The following is a 20940-nucleotide window of genomic DNA, read 5'->3' as shown; positions in this document are numbered from 1 at the left end:
TAAAAGTGTATGAATGTAATGACTTATTATAGAGTGGCGAGTAATTAAATGTGTCGCGCCTGAAGCAATGCAACCCGCCATGTACAGCGCCTTGGTTCGTCAGGTTGCAGCATCTAGGCACAATCGATGTCTCTAGTCGCTGTTGTGTTAATAACAAATAATAACAATAGATTTTAACGATTTTCATATATTTACGATTCAGGCGTCTTAAAGTTGCAAAATGAAACATGAATGCACCTTTTAAAATCTATTAAACATACAAAAGAAATTATTTTTACGAGTGAAACTTTATTGAAATTAGTTATTAAAGTTTATACAATTTTGTACATCCTCTATACTTCGTAAAGTTACTTTTAACTATTTTCTAAACGACGTTGTTATATTTATTCACTATTTGTTCTTAAACTTCAATTAGAATCACGTTTTTTATTTTGAATACATCGCGTATTTTAGAAATTTCAAGTTCTGTCTCGATTAACCGCGGCGCATGCGCAAAGAACGAACTCGTGAACAGTGCAGCAAGGAATTAACTACGCAAAGATAACGCATGCGCAGGGAGTCACACAATGCGGCGTGGGGTGTCTACCGAGTGAACAGTGCAATTATGAACTACGATAGCGTCACAATGCAAAGCCTGTCTGATCGTAGCAGAAGATTGTAATGTCCACCCGGTAGACTTTTACGCCGCTGTGCTAGACTCCTTGCGCATGCGTTGCATTGCATAGTTTATTTTTTTGACTGTACTCAACTGTACTGGTCGTGAGCAAGATTCGCGGGCCGTAAGATCTTCCAGAATTTTCCCCCACTTTCCTGATCGTAAAAGCAGTAGAGAAAGGGTAGGAGCCAGCAAGAGCTACGTGATGCGACACTGCTTACTCCTAAGTCTTTTCTTCTTTCTTTACGTTGGACAGTAGTTGAACAAGGGGAAACAAAGTCTCAAAATTCTTACAGTCTACAAGCTTTTATCGTAAGCGTGGATCGTGTCGTGGGCACGGTGTACAATTTACAATATTATAGTATGTATACACTGTTGTGTGTACATGCATCGTGAACGTGAGTTTATACGCGGATATAACAGTGGCGGTATATGTAGTAGTACGAGTGTGACAAATGTGTTGAGTGTAGCCTGGTGTAGCCAGCCAGACCAAGCAGCGAAGCAGCAGGTGATATTCATATTTTGTGAGTACCTACATTCATACATACTTCCATAGAAGAATAAACAAGATTTCATTGTCGTCAAACACTCTCCCGATCGTTTACATAGAGACTAATCGAGACAGTGGCTGCGTATTTAGAGTGTCGGATTGGCAGACGAAAATAAACAACTGTGTGCCTTGATACAATATTTTAGTGCATACTGCAGTGCATGTTACAGACAGAAATATCTTCTCATTGTAAATAACTGACGAATTAATTAACATATTAATTGGTAAATGAAAATTCCAGTTTTTTTATTTATTCAGCCACTGATTGTTGTTTTAGTCCTATAGCTGCATATATTGTTGACTAAATTCATAGTCCTATTGTTTGCGCACACAAGAAATCACTCGCATTTCGATTAATCCATCACAAATGATCTGGGTGCAGGTTAGCGTCTGCAAAAACACGTTCAGCTAACATTTGTTTAACGTCAAACAATTCAAACAAGATTTATATCTTGTAATATTTTCACAAGACTCGTGCCAAAACCTGTGCAAATTGCAGAAGGCTCACGTATATTTGTCGAATTTCCCGAGAAGCCTTGTTTATTGTGGCACAGACAAACAGAAGCTGTCTCCTTGAACTCTCCAAATGACAGTAAGTTATTTGTAACCTGTTTATTGATTGTTATTTTTGAATTTTATAATGCTGCCTATATATTAGTAATTCATTCTTCTCTCATTTAGAATACAATGGGAGGAGCAAATCTTCGTACACCTCCTTCTATATTTCAACACATGATAAACCAGCAGAGCGTATCTCAACAACCTGGACCATGGATGCATTTGCCACAAGTGCATCCGATGTCAATGCCATGGAGTATGTCATCTCTGCAACAACCAAAGCTAGTCCGATTTACTGGTGGAACTACTTTCGAACCAATCCTTCATCAGAAAAGAAAACTGGAACTCTCAGATATAGTGGACACGTGAGTGACTGAATTTTGATTTACAATTGTCTTATGTTGGAATGCAAATTGTATTAAGATAATGTAATATTGTAGAAGACAAACAAAGCAGTTTATAACAGAGGAAAAAATGGCAGCACATTTCAAAGATTTACACATTAGCCCCAATTACCAGCCACAGTCTCCTCCTATACCATCCACATCTGTGGCAGATGCACAAGTAACTTCTTCTGAAGAACTGAATATGGATTTGGAAGTTGGTGTAACAAATTTAGGAGATGCAGATGTAGCAAAATCTGGGCATCCTAAATTGATTCTTTCGGAGGAATTGAAAAGGATACAACCAGAACCTGTTATTCCACCGTCATTGTTATCCAAACTGTATGTTTCATCGTTTATTTTTATAAACATTTCAACCACTGTATCTAAAGTATAAAATTACTTGAATTGTGGTTTTGTAAAAGATGCTAAAGCTTTATAGCTTTTCTATTTCAGGGAGAGGCCCTCCATGGCTCTAGTACTCTGGGAACCACCAAATAAACACCTGCGCCTCCTATCATCAAGGTTGACATCAACCCCGATTCCCAGCACATCCGATAGTAATAACAACAGTAATAACAATAATAATAATAATAATGAATCCATTCCGAACTTGAATCAGACAGTGCAATCGAATAATTCACTAGAATTCGAACCGATGGAATTATGACGATAATCCTAGTAACATATTCTTTACATTTTTCTTTTTCTAGTGGATAAATAAAGAGTACGGTATTATCTTCTAACATTTATGTAGATATTGAGAAAATGCGAAAAAATATGTTGCTCTTTGTACCTCTTATCATTGCCGTAAGCTCGTGTGATCAAGTTGAGGATGAAACCTTTTCTTACTGAGCGAAGAAGATATTCTGTAATATTCAGTAAGGACTTTTTTCTTCAGTTCAAGCATATTTACTATGTTTTACAGAATTAGCAGTTATTGTAATAGAAATATAAGTCTAAGGAAAGAAGAAAAAGGAATAAGTAAAACGAACAGTTTCTTTTCTAAGTTAAGTTATATGATACGAGTATATGCGTAGTAAGAAGGTAGATCTATTATTTATACATTAACTTGTTGATATAAAACAACATTCGAGTGTAATATTCTTACTAATTAGTTTTTCGTTCAATGTATGTTATTGAATACTTTTTTCCTATGAAGTAACACTAGTATGCATAGGACAAGAATGTGAGTTATTTGTACCACAGTACGGTAAACCGCTGCCATGTGATGAAGTAACATTAAGTACGCAAATGTCCGATTGAGGAAGTACAATTCAATTCGTCGCGTGGTTCGAATGTGTGTTGACGATTATTTGTCAAGGAATGTTTGAGCAATGTACGATGATTTTGCATAAAAGATACAACAATACGTTTCATGGACAATGTATTCTTCATTTATTCATGACAGGTTCAAAGATTACAGGGAAACGATTAGCTCTTAATTAATAAATGTGGAATGTTGTAGTTATTTTACTATGATCTCAATACGGTCACATTCTTGACTTCTACCTCCACGTCTTCGGACATGCCATCCAGACTTTCTGTGAATACCATTTCGTCTTCTACTGGGTCTCCGTTAATCACTGTTGCGCATTTCTTATTATCAAGCATGGTAATATGGTTGCCCTCTACCTCAGCCACCGTTACTCTTCCATAAGTCAACTAAAAGAAGTCAAATTGACAGTGACAAATACCATTTTACGAAACATTTAATGAAGTAATGAATCTATGCACTTACCTTGCGCAATCCGTAAGCCTCATCAGGCATTTGCATGGCCGGTAACGTCGGTTTCAACAACAAGATAGCTGTTCTCAGCGGGGTCATAGAATCACAGTCATAGTCGTCTAAAGCATTTAAGCGTTTGTATATGAACGTGGCGATTGATTTCTGCGCCTCAGGAGAGTAAACTTTGGCAATATTTGCTGGTGTATAAGCGACCATCTTCTCCAACTTCTCTTCCCAAGTGGTGCACTTGTTCAACTCTGTCTTGAACTGTAAAAGCATATTAGCAATTTGCAAATTCAGAATACGGTTAGAATCTAAAGTTGTATTCTACCTCAGTTGGGTTGGGAAAATTGGTAACAGCCAATATGCCAGTCAGGAGATTATTTTGGAAGGTTTCCTGTGTCGTGGCAAAGAGCTGTTGCATTTTTATGGCCTTCATATAATCAGGTGAGCCGTCCAAAAGAATTAGGTTACCGACATAGCCTCGACTTTCCAATCTCCTCACTAGTTCAATTGCTATCACCGACCCGTATGAATATCCAACTATTGTGAAGTCTCTTCGCTCTTTATTTCTTTCTACAACGTACTGAAAAAAACATACGAAACTGAATTTGTGGGAGCCAAGTAGAGTCGTAAATAAATTTCAAACATGTAACAGATGTGGAAAGTTAAATATTAGCTTCTACGTGATACATACTGGTAAAAGACGGTCTGCCATCTCTCCTATAGACAGTCCTGTATCATATATTCCCAGTTGCAAGCAACAAGCTGGATTTTTCAATCCAGACACCAATGGTGTAAAAATTGACGCGCTTCCCTCGATACCAGGAACGAAGAATATTTCATTTTGTCTTTCGGTCTGTTTTACCGGTAGATCAACGCAGTAATTGGTGCTCAAAATAGCAACATTCATCGTCCTCATCAGTAATTGCATGCCAACAAGGTTCTCCGTCTTTGTGGTTGTTTTCGTGACTTGCTTGGTCTGTTTTTTAGAGTCTTTCGCGGACATCTCTACCAGCTTGGCTATATTCAAGACTCGAATGTCCTGGGCAGTTAAGAACACTTCGAAATCACGTTCCAGTGTTTGCTTTATCTCCACGGCCATCATAGAGTCCATTCCAAGATCAGCTAGGGAAGCGCTCTGGCTAATGTTCTTCAGATCTTTGATGCCTGTATTAAAGGAACGGTTTGTTTAAATAAAAAATACTGTAGGGGTAACACTATTTGCATATTGCTTGGGAATAATGTTTAGTAAAAAAAGTAATTTGTTAATTAGTGGATTGTTGCATACTCATAATATTCATTACTGCTTCCATAACAGTACTAGCTTCACTAACGGTAAGTCGTTTCTCCGCTACCAGCATGCTAGCTACGATGGGGCGCTTCTGACAGAGGAACCTGTCCAGCTCTTCTAGGCACGAAGATATCCTTTGCTGCAAAGTTCCACCGACTACGAGCTCTTTCTTGTCTTCAAGGAGTTTAGCAGCCAAACCAACTTCTCCCACGGCTCCCCATTCGATAGCTAAGCCTGGTAAACCTTCTTCCACTCTCTTCTCGCAAATTCTCTCTAACACTGAATTGCCCATGCCATAATTAGTTTGACCAGGGCTACCCCTTCCACAGGAGATGGAGGAGTACACGACAAAATGTCGAAGTTTTGGGCACATGGTCCTTGTGAGCAAGTCCAATTGCTTGGTGATGCCTGCCTTAGGTTTCATACTTTCCTCGAAGCTTTCCTCTGTCTGGTTTATGCACAGACAATCTTTCAAAATTGCGGCCAGGTTGAAGATGCCATCCACTGGTGCTTGTTTTTCTGCAGACCTCAAAATGAACTCGCAATCTTCCCGCTTCGACGCGTCCACGCCGGAAATGATGAGGATTTTCACACCATAGGACTTCCAAATATCCGTTCTCATTCGTTGGTATCCAGTTTTAATACCGTTGCGAGAAACGAACACCAGGTTTCTGGCACCACGGATAACTAACCAGTCTGCCATCTCTAGACCAAGGCCACCTAAGCCACCAATAATGACATAACTTTTGTCTGGATCAGCGTAAAAGCGTGAGTAGCCGAGTATTGGCGTAGTTAAGGGCTGCTTCTCATCGCCTACTTTAAGCACAATCTGGGAATAGTTAGATAATAAGTTAGATAATAACTTTCCTTCTTTGTTAAGGACGTACAAGGTGATTATAAAGCCTCGATATTCTATTCTTGTTGTCGTTATCCTAAATGGCTACCTTAAAAGACAGAATACTACTGAGACTTCATAACTACCTTGTGTTGCCTGAGTATATTGAATGACTACCTTTCCTATGTGCTTCCCAGAAGCCATGTACCTAAAAGCAGCCTCCACCTCGTGCTTTTCAAAGCACTTTCTGACCAAAGGCTTGATGCACTTGCTATTTAGTTTTGTCTTGAGAAATGCGTGCACTTCTGCTTGAATATCAGGATGAAATCCACTAATCATGGTGTCCAGCATAACTCCGTGGAAAGTGATTTCTTTTAAGAAGACTTCCATGCCTAGCGCATTATTTGTCGCCATATCGAATTTGCCAATTTCCAGGAAGCGGCCTCGATATCTTAAACATCGAAGGGAAGCCTGCAGCTTGTCCTCGGCCAGCGAGTTTAAGACAATATCCACACCTTCGCCGTGAGTCTGTTTTAGCACCATTTGTTCAAAACTAGTGTCTCTCGAGTTACCAATATGATCGTCATCGATGCTAGGAAACGTTTCCCTGATGAATTTTCTCTTTTCTGGCGTTCCAACGGTGGTGAAGACCTCACAGCCCTCGAATAGTGCCGTATGGATAGCCGCTTGACCAACAGCACCACTGCCAGAGTGTATCAGAACCTTCTCACCTTTCTTTATTTTACCGAAGTAATAGAACGCATAAAATGCAGTGAAGTATGCAGCGGGAATGGTTGCTGCATCCTCTAAGGACCATTCCTCCGGTATAGTCCATATGGTGTTCTTTAATGGAACGACGAAATTCGATAGAGCCCTGAAGAGACACGATTAATTAGACTAAGAACAACGAATATTTTATAATTTTTTTTTAATAATTTCCTACTTGGTTTGAGAAAAACCCATAATTCTTTGGCCTTTGTTGTCTATTCCGCTGAATTCGAATCCAATTAGGCACTCGTTCAGTCCTCTAGCTTTCGTAATGGCTTCAGGCATCAATTTACCGGTTGCCAACATCACATCTCTGAAGTTTAAGGAAGAGTAGACTACCTTTATAAGATTTTCGTTGCTGGGATCTGGTTTTATGTTGCCCTCGATCCACTGAAGGGAACTCAAATCACCTCTGACCTGTTAAACGAACATTGTTGATTATTCCATAGTTTGAAGCTCTTAAAGTAAATCTTATTTACATACCTTTATATTCACATAACTATTGGGCAACTGAACAGGCTTCAAAGGTGGTAGAGGCAGATGTCTATATGTGCCCCAAACTTTTCCTGGTCGTAAAATATTAATGCCAATGTCCATATCAAGCTGCTCAGAATAGAATGGGTCATCCAATGAGAATTTGGAAGCGTTCAAATCCTGTATGATTACTGTCTTCACAATTTCACCATTAGGTTCTCTTCTCACACATTTGACCATACCAAGAGCCCCATTCTCTAGATCCCCTTCAGCAACTAGGACCAATCTTGTGTCTCTTTCGCTCTTCTTCTTACCTTCCTGGGCCTCCAGCACTGCTTTTACCTTATTCAGCCAGCTGAATTCATTGTTGTTCACATAAACGACTTCTGTGTTTCTAGGAGGTTTTTCTAGCTTCTTTAAAAGTAATAATGTCTGGCCCTTATAGCTCTTTTCTAGCACAATACTTAGCTCGTATCCTCGAAGGTACGAATAAGTGCCACTGTTGACTGTGTTTTCCCTAGTCAAAATATACCCGTCGTCGGATATGGCCATCATGAGCTGGTCGAGATGTTGTTGCTTCTTTTTCGATAGGATGTCATAAGTGATAGCCATGCAAACGGATCCGTCTTCCGGCAGTTTGTTTGGTTCTATTACAGTAATCTTGTCGAGATCTTTGAGGTTTTCGTATCTGCCAGAAGTAACAGCTAGCGTCATGCTTGGTCGAATCATGGGTTGATCGCCTAATACCTTGAGGACAGTGGGTGTGAGCACTTCCTCGATGGATAAATCGTCGTCGCGATCAATTACTTCCATGATTTTTGGAGTTGTTAACAGGCTGCTGTCCAATAACACTTGGGTAGATAATACAATCATCTCTTCAGGGCTGGTCTCCGCCTTGTCCCGATGAGCCACAAATTTATACTCTTCAAGGACAGGATCCGTCATGACTTTGCGTCGCTGAATAGCGTTTGCTTTGAGACCACGGATTTCTACACCTCCGGAGATGATAGTATCATACTCATTGTACACGTAAACTGGTATATCTGCAATTTGATTCTCGTTAATGATCGGGAGCCTGGTCTGGTAAAGCACGCAGTATCTCGGCAGAATTAATATCTAAATGTTTTTTTTTCAGATACGTACCGATGCTCTCGTCGTTAAAGTTTCGAACTATGTCAGTATGATACTTGACGTCCACTACCATCTTTCTTATAGCTGTGGGCACATACAGAGCTCTGGTGTCCATACCCAACAATTTGATCTGCATCATGTTATCCAAGTAAGCGGCCCAGTTCTTACTCCATTTGATATGACCCTTCGTTCCTTTGACAGAAGCGCTTTCCAATGCTCTAAATATTCCTGTGTAGTCGTAGCCACGTAGTTTCAATTCCGTATAGATATCGTTGTTATTCAAGACTTCCTCATCATCGATTTCTGGCAGAAGCTTAGCAGAGATCATCTCTTGCGTGGGATTAGTCGTTGTTCGAATTAATCCAGTCACAACGCTCGTGTTCCCTTCGGATATCTCGAAATTGCCAGAACCTGGAAATACATTTTAAGTCTCAGAAAACGGAAGCTTCTGACTTAGGAGGAAGGAAGGAAGTTTCTGAGTATTAGAGATACATAGTTCAATTTAGATTTTTACCTTTGTGAATCATAACTGTTAGTTGGATGTTGCTGTCCTTAGGCATAGTGGTCGCACGTTCAAATCTAATATTTTCAAAAACAACGGAAATCTCGTCCGGTAGCTTTCCGTGTAGCTGAGCAACTGTTTCCCACGCCATAAGAAGATATCCTGTGGCTGGGATCAGGACCCGTCCATCGATTACATGGTGAGCTATATATTCGAAAGTCTCATCCTTCGGATGGATATCCACAATTCTCTCCGACGTGGTGATTTTCTGACGCTGCGTGTAGACTGGTACGAACCAATCCATTGAGTGGTCCCATCTGAAATTTTGTAAGTATTTTCTAAATGAATAAACGAAGTTTCTAGTCGTCAAATTAAAATTGTACTAATGTCAACCTGATAAGAGGCGAGATCATTGGTGTGCTACGGCTAACGGGAAATTCGACAGGCGGATAGATGTTGGCCAGCTGCAACTGCATGCCTGCATTGTACAATTTTCCGAGAGCCTGCAGAAAGAATTCAGCATTGTCCTTGTGACCTCGTAACGTTAGGGGAACGTTTGTCACATTTGGACCGAGCGATCTTTTTACGATTGCCTGAAGAAGACCATGAGGAGCAATCTCGATGGTTATGGCGTTTTCAGGGATCATTGTGGCAGTTTCCTCGAACAAGACAGAGTTTAAGAGATTGTTAGTGTGATATTCTGCCGAGGAGAATTGTGCAGCCGGAGCAGACCACTGGCTCTGAGGCACAGAAGAGCTCAACCACTTGGGGCTACGTCGTTTTGGATCAGGAATCACTTTTTTCAGATACGTCAACAGCTTTGGTCCAGCCTCCGCAATGTAGCGGCTGTGGTAAGCTATATTGCTACACGGTACCTCCTTTGCGAAGATCCTGTTGGCCTAAAAATCGTAATTTTGTAAGCTAATTGAAGCTAATATTTCTGAATTATCTTGATATTCTTAGAAAGGACCTGTAACTCCGACACAAATTTCTTCATAGACTCTGCCGGGCCACTGATGGTAGAACTGTCCGGACCATTGTGGCAAGCCACTTCTATATCTGGTGGGCAGAGGTCCTTAATATCATTGTAGCCCATACCGACTGCTGCCATGGATCCACGAATCATCTTGGTCTCGATAGACGCGAGACCTCTGGAATAAGCCGAGAGGATCATTTGTTCAGCAGTGAAGCAACCATCAGCATAAGCGCAGCCCAATTCTCCGACAGAATGACCAATTATGTTGTCCGGCACGATGCCAACGGATGTTAAAAGATCCACTAGACCGATCTACAATTATTATTCACTTTCATGAGCAGGATTTTTTATCGGTGTTTGTAAAATATATTCTACGAGTTCTACCTGAACCGCGGCGATTCCCACGAAAGAGTTCAAAATGTTGTCAAAAGTTTTCTTGTCTTTGTTTGTGATAATGTCGATGATGTCCACGCCAAAGGGTTTTAGAGCCGCGTCGCATTTTTTAATAGCCTTGACGAAGGTAGGCAATTTCATTAGAGATTCGCCTAGTTTCAGTAACATAAAATTAGAAGAAGTTCAAGTTACAAGAATACGAAAATGTATGTCAATAAGTACCCATTCCAGGCCATTGGGATCCCATTCCAGAGAAAACGAACCAGACAGGTCTTTTTATGCCAGGATACTCCTGAATCTCCCTAATTGGCGTATCGGATACCTTCGACCCAACAATAGTGTATCCTCTGAACATGTTACCGGCAATATCATCCACATGAATCTCGTGCAACAATCGAATGAATTCCACGTCGATTGGAATACTCTCCACCTGTAGAATTATTTATCTCTTATCAAATGTCCCTCTTGAGCATTGCTAAAATGTCTAATTATTTAACGAACATAATTCAGAAGTGTTTCCAAAGCTTCTTCGTGACGGCCTGACAATGCTACAAGCCTAGGTAGGTTGTCGGAAGGTGCGCCCTTATTCACTTTCTCCTTGTTATAAGATTTCAATAGAATGTGGGCATTTGCACCGCCAAAACCAAATGAGTTAATACCCACATAACCACCCTCCCACGGAGTTGGTTCCGTTACAACTTTGAGCATTCCATTTTCGAAGCTCTTAATACCTCGAGTGGGACTTTGGAAGTGCATGTTGGGCGGAATCAAGCCTGTCTCCATAGCAATTATCATCTAAAAGAGTATTCGATGTTAGAACCAGTATCCTGTGATTTTAATTACAAATGTTATTGGAGATTTACTTTGGCTACAGAGCAGAGACCACTAGCAGGCTCAGTGTGCCCCAGATTAGACTTGACGGAACCGATCTTCAGTGGAGAACTTCTACCCTTAATGAAGACTTGTTCGATGGCATTCAGCTCCTCAGGGTCGCCGACGCTAGTTCCAGTCCCGTGAGCTTCCAAATAGGACAATACAGTGGGGGAGACCTTGCACTCTTTATAAAAGTCCTCCAACAGCATCTTCTGTATACGACTAGCTGGGAATGTGATCCCCTGCTCCTTGTATCCGTCGCAGTTCGTTTTTGTATGTACCACCGTCGCGTAAATTCGCTTGGCATGCTTCGCCTTTTGCAGGAAGATCACACTAATTGCTTCGCTGCGCACGTAGCCATTTGCACTAGCATCAAACGACTTACAACGACAATCCGTCGCCAGGACACCTATACATTGTACGTAATTTTTATCATCTATCTGGCAGTAGTTCAGTTGTTTAAGGAACTATAAATAATACTAGTATAAAGTACCAAGACGCGCAAACTGGAGGGACACGTAGGGGTGCAGACAGAGATTCGAGCCACCCACGAGCACTTGATCGCAGACTCCAGACCGTATCATTCTATAGGCCTGATCTAATGCGACCAAACTTGAACTACAAGCTGTGTCGATTGCGTAGGATGGCCCGTGAAATCCAAAGTAGTAGGAGATTCTGTTCGCCAGCATGGCTCTGCTACATCCGGTGATACCAAATCCATTCGCCTAATAGATATAACCATTCATTCAATAACTGAGATTGTACACTTCAGTTTTCTACTGTCTCTGTTTATTTCTAAATCGAATCACACAAAGTTTACCTGCAGTTTTTCGTAAAACCAAGTCTTCTCCGACTCGCTGATGCAGGATCCGACGACGACGCCTGTATTAGTTCCACGCAGCTGTCTAGGGTTTACCCCCGCATCAATAATGGCCTCGAATGAATGCTCCAACAGCATCCTACACATGGGGTCCAAGGTGTGCGCCTGTTTGTAGTGGACACCGAAGAAAATGGCATCGAACTTGTATAGATTGGACACCTTGCCACCGTACCTGGGTACCTCAGCATGATCTGCTCCAAAGAAACATGATTATTTGATTTGTTTCACACTTTCAACGAATTTTTGCATATTTTTAAAACATCACCTAGTCTCCACCGTGTATAATTATCAGTGACCATGTCCACTTTATTCATTAGGTTGTGCTGCAGCTCTTGAACATTATTGCTTTCCGGAAAACGACCAGCGATACCCGATATGACCACTTCTTCACCAGGTTCTGGTGCAGCATATTTCGATGAATTCATGTCGCGTGTGTTGGACATCTTTCTTTCTTCCTCTTGATTGAACTTTATTCTTGATACTACAAGAATTTCTACCTTATGAACACCGGGACCACTCACTCGACTTAAGATCGAACTAAATGGGTAAGAGCTTCTTATAACCATCACCATCCCCACTACTCAAGGTCTAGCGATTCTTCTTTGAATATTCCGCAGGGTAATATGCATAATGACCTTTTAAAATTTCATCGGTTGAACCCGATGGCGATTAGGCATGCCCCGTATGACGCTCGACGAAAAACTTCTATAAAACATTGAAATTGACCGACTCAAAAAAAAGAAACTATTTTCAGCCTTCTTTTCATTTAAAATTATCAATATAGCAGCACAGTAATGTATCCGTAATTAGGATCCTTCAACATCCTGAAGATAAACTGGTGATCCAAGATAAATCCAACTGGTTTATCCTGAAGATAAACAATCGATAATTGATTTGATGTATTAATAATGTAAGATGCATAATAATCTAAAGTAATAGACGGATAAATAAAAATATTTTTCCTTTTGCATCGAGTTATTTAATCAATTCTGCTCGCCTAGGAAAACTTCCGCTTTTGAAATTGAAAACATCCAAATGAAAACAGCACTGAACTTGAGAATAGAATAATTCAATATCTGTTGTTGTTTGACAATGAGTGTTTCCGAATCATGTAGGTTGTTTCACTGAATATTTTTCGATGCGTAAACTACACGAAAGTCAAGGGTTGCCGGAAGTCGCATTATTTTGCTTAAATAATACTCCGTAGCGCTTCCGATGGCAATATAGAATTTTAAATGTAATCTACATACGACCATGAAATTTAGATTATGACTACGAAAATTTTTCGGTTCCACTACTTATGCGGAGGAATGTATGAGGAATTAGTATGTAGTTACTCAAGTAGAGAAATACATAATAATAAAGAGAATAAGTAGATTAGTTCTATAGAACCTTTATTCAGTGGATAAATAAAGTCCACGTTGAACTACAAAATTACAAAATTTTGTTGACATAGTCAAAAATATATTATTGTCATTGTTATTGTATCTCTTCAATATAACTAATATATAATCTTAAGTCTAGATTGAGCCACCGGTGCCAAGTATCGATTGTCGGATCTACCCCGTCGAAATAAGAAATATTCAGGTAAAGCATATCCGGTAAAGCGAAAAGCTCGTACTAAATAAAGGAAATTAATCACTTTTATGGCGCATGTCAGTATAATAAATTTGGTCAGCTAATACTACGTAGTTCCATACAAATTCTCTGTCATAGTAAATGTCAGAGATCTGACTCCGCGATTGGGTTCTCGTGATCCGCAGGATGAAAATAAAATTAAATATAACTAAACGCAAACTTAGTATGCAGTTCACCTTGCGTGAGCTTCTTCAATATCTTCAATATTCACATATCGATTATGCGTTGATAATAACTTTAGCAAATATAAATTAAATTAAATGTATTAATTTCGACTGTTAACTGTTTCTGAGACTCAATGACTTGTACGATCAGCAAACAAATGCAGTCTTTCTCTCGATTCTTTTTGGAATTCCTAGAAATGTTGGAAAACATATATGAAATCTTACGTTTAGCGGATAAAATCTGTCTCAATATTTTTGAACGCCGGCGAAATGTACTTTTTTTCCCTGGCCGTCTAGTGCTTCCATTAAACTCGACGTAAAACTAAACTCTGAACTGCTTTCTTCATCTTGGTTCCTGTAAGAGAAAATTCACATGTAATATTGAAGGCAAACATTTTTCTATTTGTAAAAATATACAATTACGTACAAGGTATCGAGGCTAGTGAGGCTACCATTCGATTCTGGCAGACTCGAATGACCGTTCACCTTCAATAGTTCCAAAAAAGAGTTCGCGGTAGCTAAGTAAATTCCTTTGGATCCTGCAACCCCTAAATAACGAAGACTGGGCAGTTCGATTAAAGTTCGCTCTGGATTTATCGTTGGCGCGGTATACGAGTCGTGAGTCAATTTCATTATTTCCACGGATGAGAAGTGAATAATAAATAGGTAGGGTTTGCGAAAGGCTGCATTAAAAATAAAATAATTAGCATGTTGCATCATCAAGTTCATTAAACTAAATTGTCAATGGAGTTTACCGAAAGCAAAAGGTAGATGGTTCCAGGAAGGATCAACGGCACGAGTTCTCTGGCCGTTTTCATTTACAAACATACCAAATTCGTTATAACAGAGTAATAGCTCTACCTTCCCAGGTACAAGCGATACGTTTAGAACGCATACTGGAAAAATGCCTAACTTGGCTACTCCGGTTAACGCAGCTTTTACTGAATTATCGTCTTCCTCAGGAAATTCTGTAACAATTATGAACATTTAAAAATAAAGTAAGATTATTATGAGAAATAGTAATCGTATTGTATACCATCAACACTGTAATTTTTAAGGTCTATCTGGAAAAATTTATTGCACCCCACTATGAGGACATTTTGAGTAAATATAGCACAACTGCATGGCTCGTGAGTCTCCAGTTCACGAACACCAACAAATTCCCCGCTGTCCTCTTCATTGTACCATTTGAGTAATCTAGTTTTCGCAGGGAAGCATTAATTAAATCAAGTTAATTAAATTAATATGAAAAACTATAAAATCCTCAAACATGAATGGGGTAATTGCAACTTACATTACATGAGATGCAGTTGCAGCACAGAGCATATCACCCTGCAACTGATACAGATGGCAGCTATCAGTGCCAGTTAGAACAGGTTTGGTAGTGATCGCTGGTCTAGAACACTCAGCAGCCATCGCGTTGCTTTTCATTTGCCTTAGACTACAAGATACTAATTGTCTACTTTCGCCAGCTATCATTAAAGCTATGTCTAAGTGAGGGTGCAGAGTCAATTGATGCACCCTCTTGACCCCTCTGATTGCCGTGAGTGTCCGCGACTTTGCACCGGAATAAGAAAACAGACCCTCTTCAGCGCCCAATAATAATATATTTTCTTCTGTTAACGCAACAGCGCAGTTTAAGTCCAACTAGAAAAGATTAATCATTAGCTGATTTAAAATACATAGTCGTTAATTATAAATCGCTTACTTGATTCTTTTCTAGTCTTAGTATAGTTGAATATCTTTCGCCTTTACGACAGTTTGCATAACCTTGACTAGTAACAGATTTAAGTGCTTTCAGCCAATTCTTCTTATCGGTTTGACTCAGAGCCATTACATCCAAACGCGATGTGGGCCAGCAGGTGGTCGACGAATTCGATTCTATCCTAAATATAAATGACAAATCTGACTTCGCCGTTCCCATTACGTCTGGTAGTTGTACATTGTCCAATACGGTGAATCCCTCTTTCTCGATTAATTCCAAACGATTCACAGGAGCCATTCCAGCAGAAGGTTGATGTTCGTAGGTACATAAACAAGTGTCTTCTAATCTGAGGTACTTCCTTTCCCAGCAGGTTTTCGAACGTTCTGGAATCTTTACCCATCCTTCCATGATGACACGACTGTCTTCCTTAGTTGGTACGTCGCATTCGTCCTTAAAAATGACATGAAATGTTATAGCAACATCTCCTTATATAATATTCGATATTATTTAAGTAATACAAGATATCATACTGTGCCAGGTTTATCCGGCTGGTCGATGGTCAAAGTTTGAACACTTCCAGAAATGGAGGATAAACTTTCTTCACTGTTTCTCCAACTCTTACCAAACTGCTTTGCGAAGCCTCCAGGTAAACCACAGGTGGCGGGAACAGTAACAGCACATTTCAAGTGTGTCATCACTTGGCACTCATTACAAATGGCAGCTCGTTTGCCAAACTGAATCGAGTCTAAACACGCAGAACATTTCCCTGCTCGCATTGGCAAACCAACGTCAAATCTATGAGGAATATTGTGACCCATTCTTTGAGGTGACAAATGTCTGGACAACGAGTTGTTCGGCTGATCTATTACGCATGGACTCTTCATTTGAGGTGCTGTGGGGGATGTCGGAGCAGAAGCAGAAGCGTGCATGGCTTTCAATGCTAACAATTGATCGGTCAGTGTTTTAACCTTCGCTCGCTCTTTAGCTAATTGGTTCTCTAACTCTCGATAACCAACGGGCATTCCAGTTCCACTTGGAGGTACATTCTCCTTCTGTTTGGTACCAAGAATTTTGTCGCACACTGTCTTCTTCTTTTTGCTACATTCCTCGAGCTTGAACTGTAGATAATCTATTAACTTCGTCTGTTGTTGTCTAGTACTTTCCGCTTTTACTTCTCTCTCCTGATAAAATTGTCTCATCTCTTCCAAAATGCTTTCCAACTCTGAAATTCTCATCCTCAGTTCTTGACCTTGATCCACGCTATTTTGCAGATCGTTCATTAGCGCGAAATTCGCTTCTTTCAGCTCATGAAATCGTGTTAAGTGCTGGCTACTTTCTTCTTTGACTATTCTTGACTCTGCCTTTGCCATTTCTAATGTTCGTTTCATTTCCGATAGATCGCATTCCAAATCATCGCATTTAGTTGTAAGTTGTTCCACTTGGCTGTTTAATCCTTGCACGAGTTTCTTATATTGATCCTTTTGAACAACCAAGCTGTTTCTCTCGCTCTCTATATCATTGATTTCGGAACTCAACCTTTCAAAGTTGCGCTCTGCGGACAACCTTACGGATCTCTCTTCATTCTGAGCGGTGAACGCCTCCCGGAGTTTAGACTCTGTTGTCTCTAAGTCTTTTTGCAATTTCATCTTATCTTGGATCAGTATATTCTCCCGTGTTTCGTGATCGCTTGTCAATCTCTCATAATCCATCAACTGCTCCTCCAATACAGTACATGTCTCCTTGAGAAGCTTTGTATTCAACTCGTAGCCTTTAATCTCTTGTTCCAGCTTTTGTATTTTCGACTCCATTTCACTCGTTTCTTCAGTGTGCTTGGCAATCTTCTGCGAAAGACGACTGTTCTCTGCATTCAGGTTGTCCACTCTATCTTGACTGACACGGCATTGTTTACGAGCCGCATCTAATTCACGACGCAATGAAGCGCTCGACATTTGAAGTTCTTCTATTTGATGGTTAGCCTGAGTTAAGGCCTATATCGAAACAGAAGAATATAAACAATATGAATAAAAATAAAGAAATCAAATTACGCGTGATATTAATTTAAAATTTGCAAATACGGAATCTTGAATAATATTTACTCTTTGAGCGGATTCGGCCTGCATTTTATTTCGAGAAGATTCTTTTGTTATATCGTTCAACGAAATTTTCGCGCTATCCAATTCCCTGAGAAGCTTCTTGGATTTCTCCTCTTCCTCCTGGATCTTATGATCCAACTTTTCTGATATTTTTTGTTTTTCTTCCTGCAGTAACTTTATTTTCTCGTCCGCCTTTTTATTCTCCCACACAGCTATTCTTTTATCCGCATTAGCATTTGATAATTCTTTCTCTTTCTTCCACAGACTGATCTGTGCTTGTTTCGCCGTCTGTCGTTCAGCATTCAAGGCATCCTTCATTGTTTGGATTTCTTGTTCTAATTTTTGTATTTGCTCTTCTACATGAGTATCGATTTTTATTACGTCTGTTTTTCGGACAACGTTGGCACAGGTTTGCTCTGTTTCCAATTTTAGGCTGGCATTCTCTGTTTCCAGTTTGGTTACGCTCTTTTCCAAACGTTTTAATAATTCTTCTAAATTTTCAACTTTTCGTAAGTGTTCCTCTGAAAACAGTTGGAAATGTTTATTACAGCTTGCTTGCAACAATTATTGTATTTCACTTCGCTAATTGTACCTTCTTTCTCCAACGAATCCTGCAACCGTTTCTGTAACGTAGCCTTGTCTTGTGTAGCTTGTTCCAGATTCATTGCGAGAGCTTCACTTTGCTCTAAATTCATCATAGTCTCGCTTAAGTCGGACTTCATTACCTTTAAAGCAACATTCAAATTAATAAAAATATTTAAACATATATCATTATTTGTAATTAAGATTAATATTAATTATGCACCTGTAATTGCTGTTTCAACTGTTCATTCTCAAGTTTTGACCTCTCCATTTGTTCTTTTATGGTGGCCATCGTTTGTTCCGACGTCATAGCGTTGTCCAATTGTTTCGCTCTCTCTTGCAATTGTTTTTTTAGTGTTTCTATTTCAGCATCTCGGACGGGTATCGTAGCTTGAATGCTACGCAACTGTTCTTGACAGTCTTTGAGTTCATTTTGTGCCAGCTCCAAAGCAACGTTTAATCTTGATTGACGACAATGGTTGGAATCCTGTTCATTTCTCAGTTTTGTCTCTAGATCTGTATTCTTCGCAATTTCTAAATCTAACTTTGCTCTCAATTCAGCCAGCTGATTGTGTGCTCGAGTAGCTATCTCTTCGAGTTTGGTTTCAACTCCCTGTACACTTTGTCTGCTAAGTTCCCTAGTTTTGGCTAAAGATTCCTTATATTGCATCTGAAAAAAGAAATGAAGTTAGTGAATCACTAACACTACTAAAATTATCACTAATCATTTGTATGTAAATTATTAAAATACCTGAAACACTCTAAGCTTATGCAATTCCGCATTTGCAGTTTCTAGCTCACATTCAGTTCTCTGTAATCTTGAACTCATCTCATTGTTGCTTGTACATAGTTCAGTAATCCTCACAGTTTGAGCCTCTATATGTTTGTTGAGCTGTGTAACCTTATTTTTCTCTGCATTTTCCCATTTACGTTTCGCATCCTTTATTAAACTAAGAGCTCTTGTCTCTAAATCTCTCCTCTCTTGCCGTTCTAATTCTACCATCACAATATACTTTTTTTTATCTTGTCATTTAAATAATATGATACAATACTAAAAACTATAATTACTAAAACATTTGGAAACATCAGATTATCATGGGCTAATTAAAAATAATTCCATGATCTACATGAAAAGTTGTTTATCAAAAATTTTTCGTAAAAATATTAAAGTCAAACAATATAGAGATACAGATAACCATATATAGATTATACTAGTCAATTTACCCAATGTTCTCTTTATTCCAGACACTTCTGACCTTGTTGTAACCAATTCCCTCTCTAATATATCTCTTTCTTTACTAACAGTTTCCAATCTCTTTGTTTTTTCTTCTAATTTAACTTCCAATTGAGCCAACTGACTCACTTTTCCTTGAAGTTTGAATATTATTTTTTGTTTTTCATGGAGGTCTTTCTTTTTGTCATCTAATTGTGTTTCCAATTCAGCCTTTTCTTTGGATAATTTCTCGAATTGAGCTGTATGGCGTTTATGAAATTTAAATTCAAACGTGGAGGAACATCCTTTTTGCGAATCCTTGGATGAATCTTCTGTTTTTGAAGCATGTTCTGTTTTCTCAGTACCTACAAATTGTAAATTTATCACAATCGAAGGAAAATATATACACGTACTATGACATGTATAGTGCTCAATGATAAATCATTGTGTCAGCTAGTATTCAAATGCGTTCAGATACTATTCAGAGCTGTAAAGTATAATTGCCTCTTGTATAATATGATTTATTATATCCTGATCAATAGTAAATTTTGCTATTAGGTAAAGTATGTATGCTTAACAATAAAGAAGAGATACACACTTTCCATAGGACATTCCTTTCCAGCTCTGTACAGACTTACAAACTTTATACAGTAATTGGATCCTTTTAATCTTTACCAAGACTTCTCCTTAGTACAGCTAGATCACATCTAGCAGTTTTCAGGTCCTTTTCCATATTCCTCGATTTTCATTTATATCTCTGCAGGCAAAAGAAACACTGCTGTTAACACGAGTTTTTTTTTATAAAAATCCTATTACCTAACACATGCAACAAAACTTAAATACAATTTTCATAACGATCAAACGGTTGAGAATGAAACTCCATGTTTCCAATTCAAATATCTGTTTGATGCCGAAAAGCTACACATGACTCGAACAGTTGGCGCCACTTCTGCAAATTTTCAGCGGTCGATTTAAATTGTAAAATTTGTAGTCCGCTATCGACTAGTGCATTCACCTTTTTCAAATGATAACAATGCAACAAATTCTACCGAACAGTTCTACGCCTTTGACAGATTTTATTTTGTCTTAATTTTGCCATAATTAAGGTTTTTCGTGAATTTACATAATGTATGTAATGTTTGAATACACAAATGAGTGGATAGTTTTTAAGAAATCTAATAAGTCGCAAATCAACAATTCAGAGTTAATACCCTTGACTTTAAATTTGTTGCTAATAAGCTCGTGCAGCGATACTATATCTCAGATTCGCATAATTGTGGCTAATTATAGCTAATTATGGTCTTTTCAGAAGTAGTGAATATTGGCGCTTTTCTTGACGAGATCTAAACACTTCACACCCATAGGTCAGGGTATACAAGTGTAACGATTATCCTAGGTATTGCGCTAAGAATTTATATTTCAATGAATTTTATATGATCATCTTAATTACTTTCGTGACCCATCGTGACTGTTATACCGACGTAGAAATTCAACTACAGTTAGAATCTGAATTATCGACTCACTTAATTATTACTTACAATTAA

At 39.0% G+C, this 20940-nt stretch overlaps 2 protein-coding genes and 1 long non-coding RNA gene across 7 annotated transcripts; 2 read left to right on the top strand and 1 right to left on the bottom strand.

Moving 5' to 3' along the window:
* Positions 1 to 828: 828 nt before the first annotated feature.
* On the top strand, positions 829 to 3634 carry LOC144470453 (uncharacterized). 5 transcript variants are annotated; one of them, XM_078181627.1, is made up of 5 exons: positions 829 to 1163; positions 1705 to 1797; positions 1887 to 2128; positions 2204 to 2488; positions 2603 to 3634. In XM_078181627.1, exons 2-5 carry the CDS (start codon positions 1792 to 1794, stop codon positions 2814 to 2816), a joined length of 747 nt encoding a protein of 248 aa, XP_078037753.1. In that variant the 5' UTR covers positions 829 to 1163; positions 1705 to 1791; the 3' UTR covers positions 2817 to 3634. The 5 variants fall into 5 exon arrangements, with proteins under 5 accessions (XP_078037753.1, XP_078037750.1, XP_078037751.1 ...); XM_078181624.1 differs by having other exon boundaries at positions 1588 to 1797; XM_078181625.1 differs by having other exon boundaries at positions 829 to 1179.
* LOC144470454 (fatty acid synthase) lies at positions 3521 to 20144 on the bottom strand. Its single transcript, XM_078181628.1, has 27 exons — positions 20072 to 20144; positions 19408 to 19761; positions 18935 to 19179; positions 18407 to 18853; positions 18194 to 18326; positions 17605 to 18122; positions 16436 to 17496; positions 15246 to 15265; positions 12267 to 12398; positions 11942 to 12192; positions 11615 to 11846; positions 11112 to 11530; positions 10750 to 11043; positions 10471 to 10678; positions 10240 to 10400; positions 9850 to 10167; positions 9273 to 9778; positions 8892 to 9196; positions 8390 to 8788; positions 7256 to 8289; positions 6948 to 7189; positions 6182 to 6878; positions 5167 to 5998; positions 4573 to 5045; positions 4207 to 4461; positions 3888 to 4142; positions 3521 to 3811 (listed from the first exon to the last, which is right to left on the bottom strand). The coding sequence occupies exons 1-27, from the start codon at positions 20127 to 20129 to the stop codon at positions 3623 to 3625; spliced, it is 10038 nt and encodes a 3345-aa protein (XP_078037754.1). The 5' UTR covers positions 20130 to 20144; the 3' UTR covers positions 3521 to 3622.
* LOC144470455 (uncharacterized) lies at positions 12488 to 12971 on the top strand. The gene is made up of 2 exons (XR_013494126.1): positions 12488 to 12546; positions 12619 to 12971. It is a non-coding gene; the product is annotated as an uncharacterized LOC144470455 (long non-coding RNA).
* Positions 20145 to 20940: the final 796 nt, after the last annotated feature.

Source organism: Augochlora pura, chromosome 5 (genome assembly GCF_028453695.1).
Source record: "Augochlora pura isolate Apur16 chromosome 5, APUR_v2.2.1, whole genome shotgun sequence".
NCBI classification, from domain to species: Eukaryota; Metazoa; Arthropoda; class Insecta; order Hymenoptera; family Halictidae; genus Augochlora; species Augochlora pura.
This window is presented reverse-complemented; position numbering and strand designations above follow the sequence as displayed.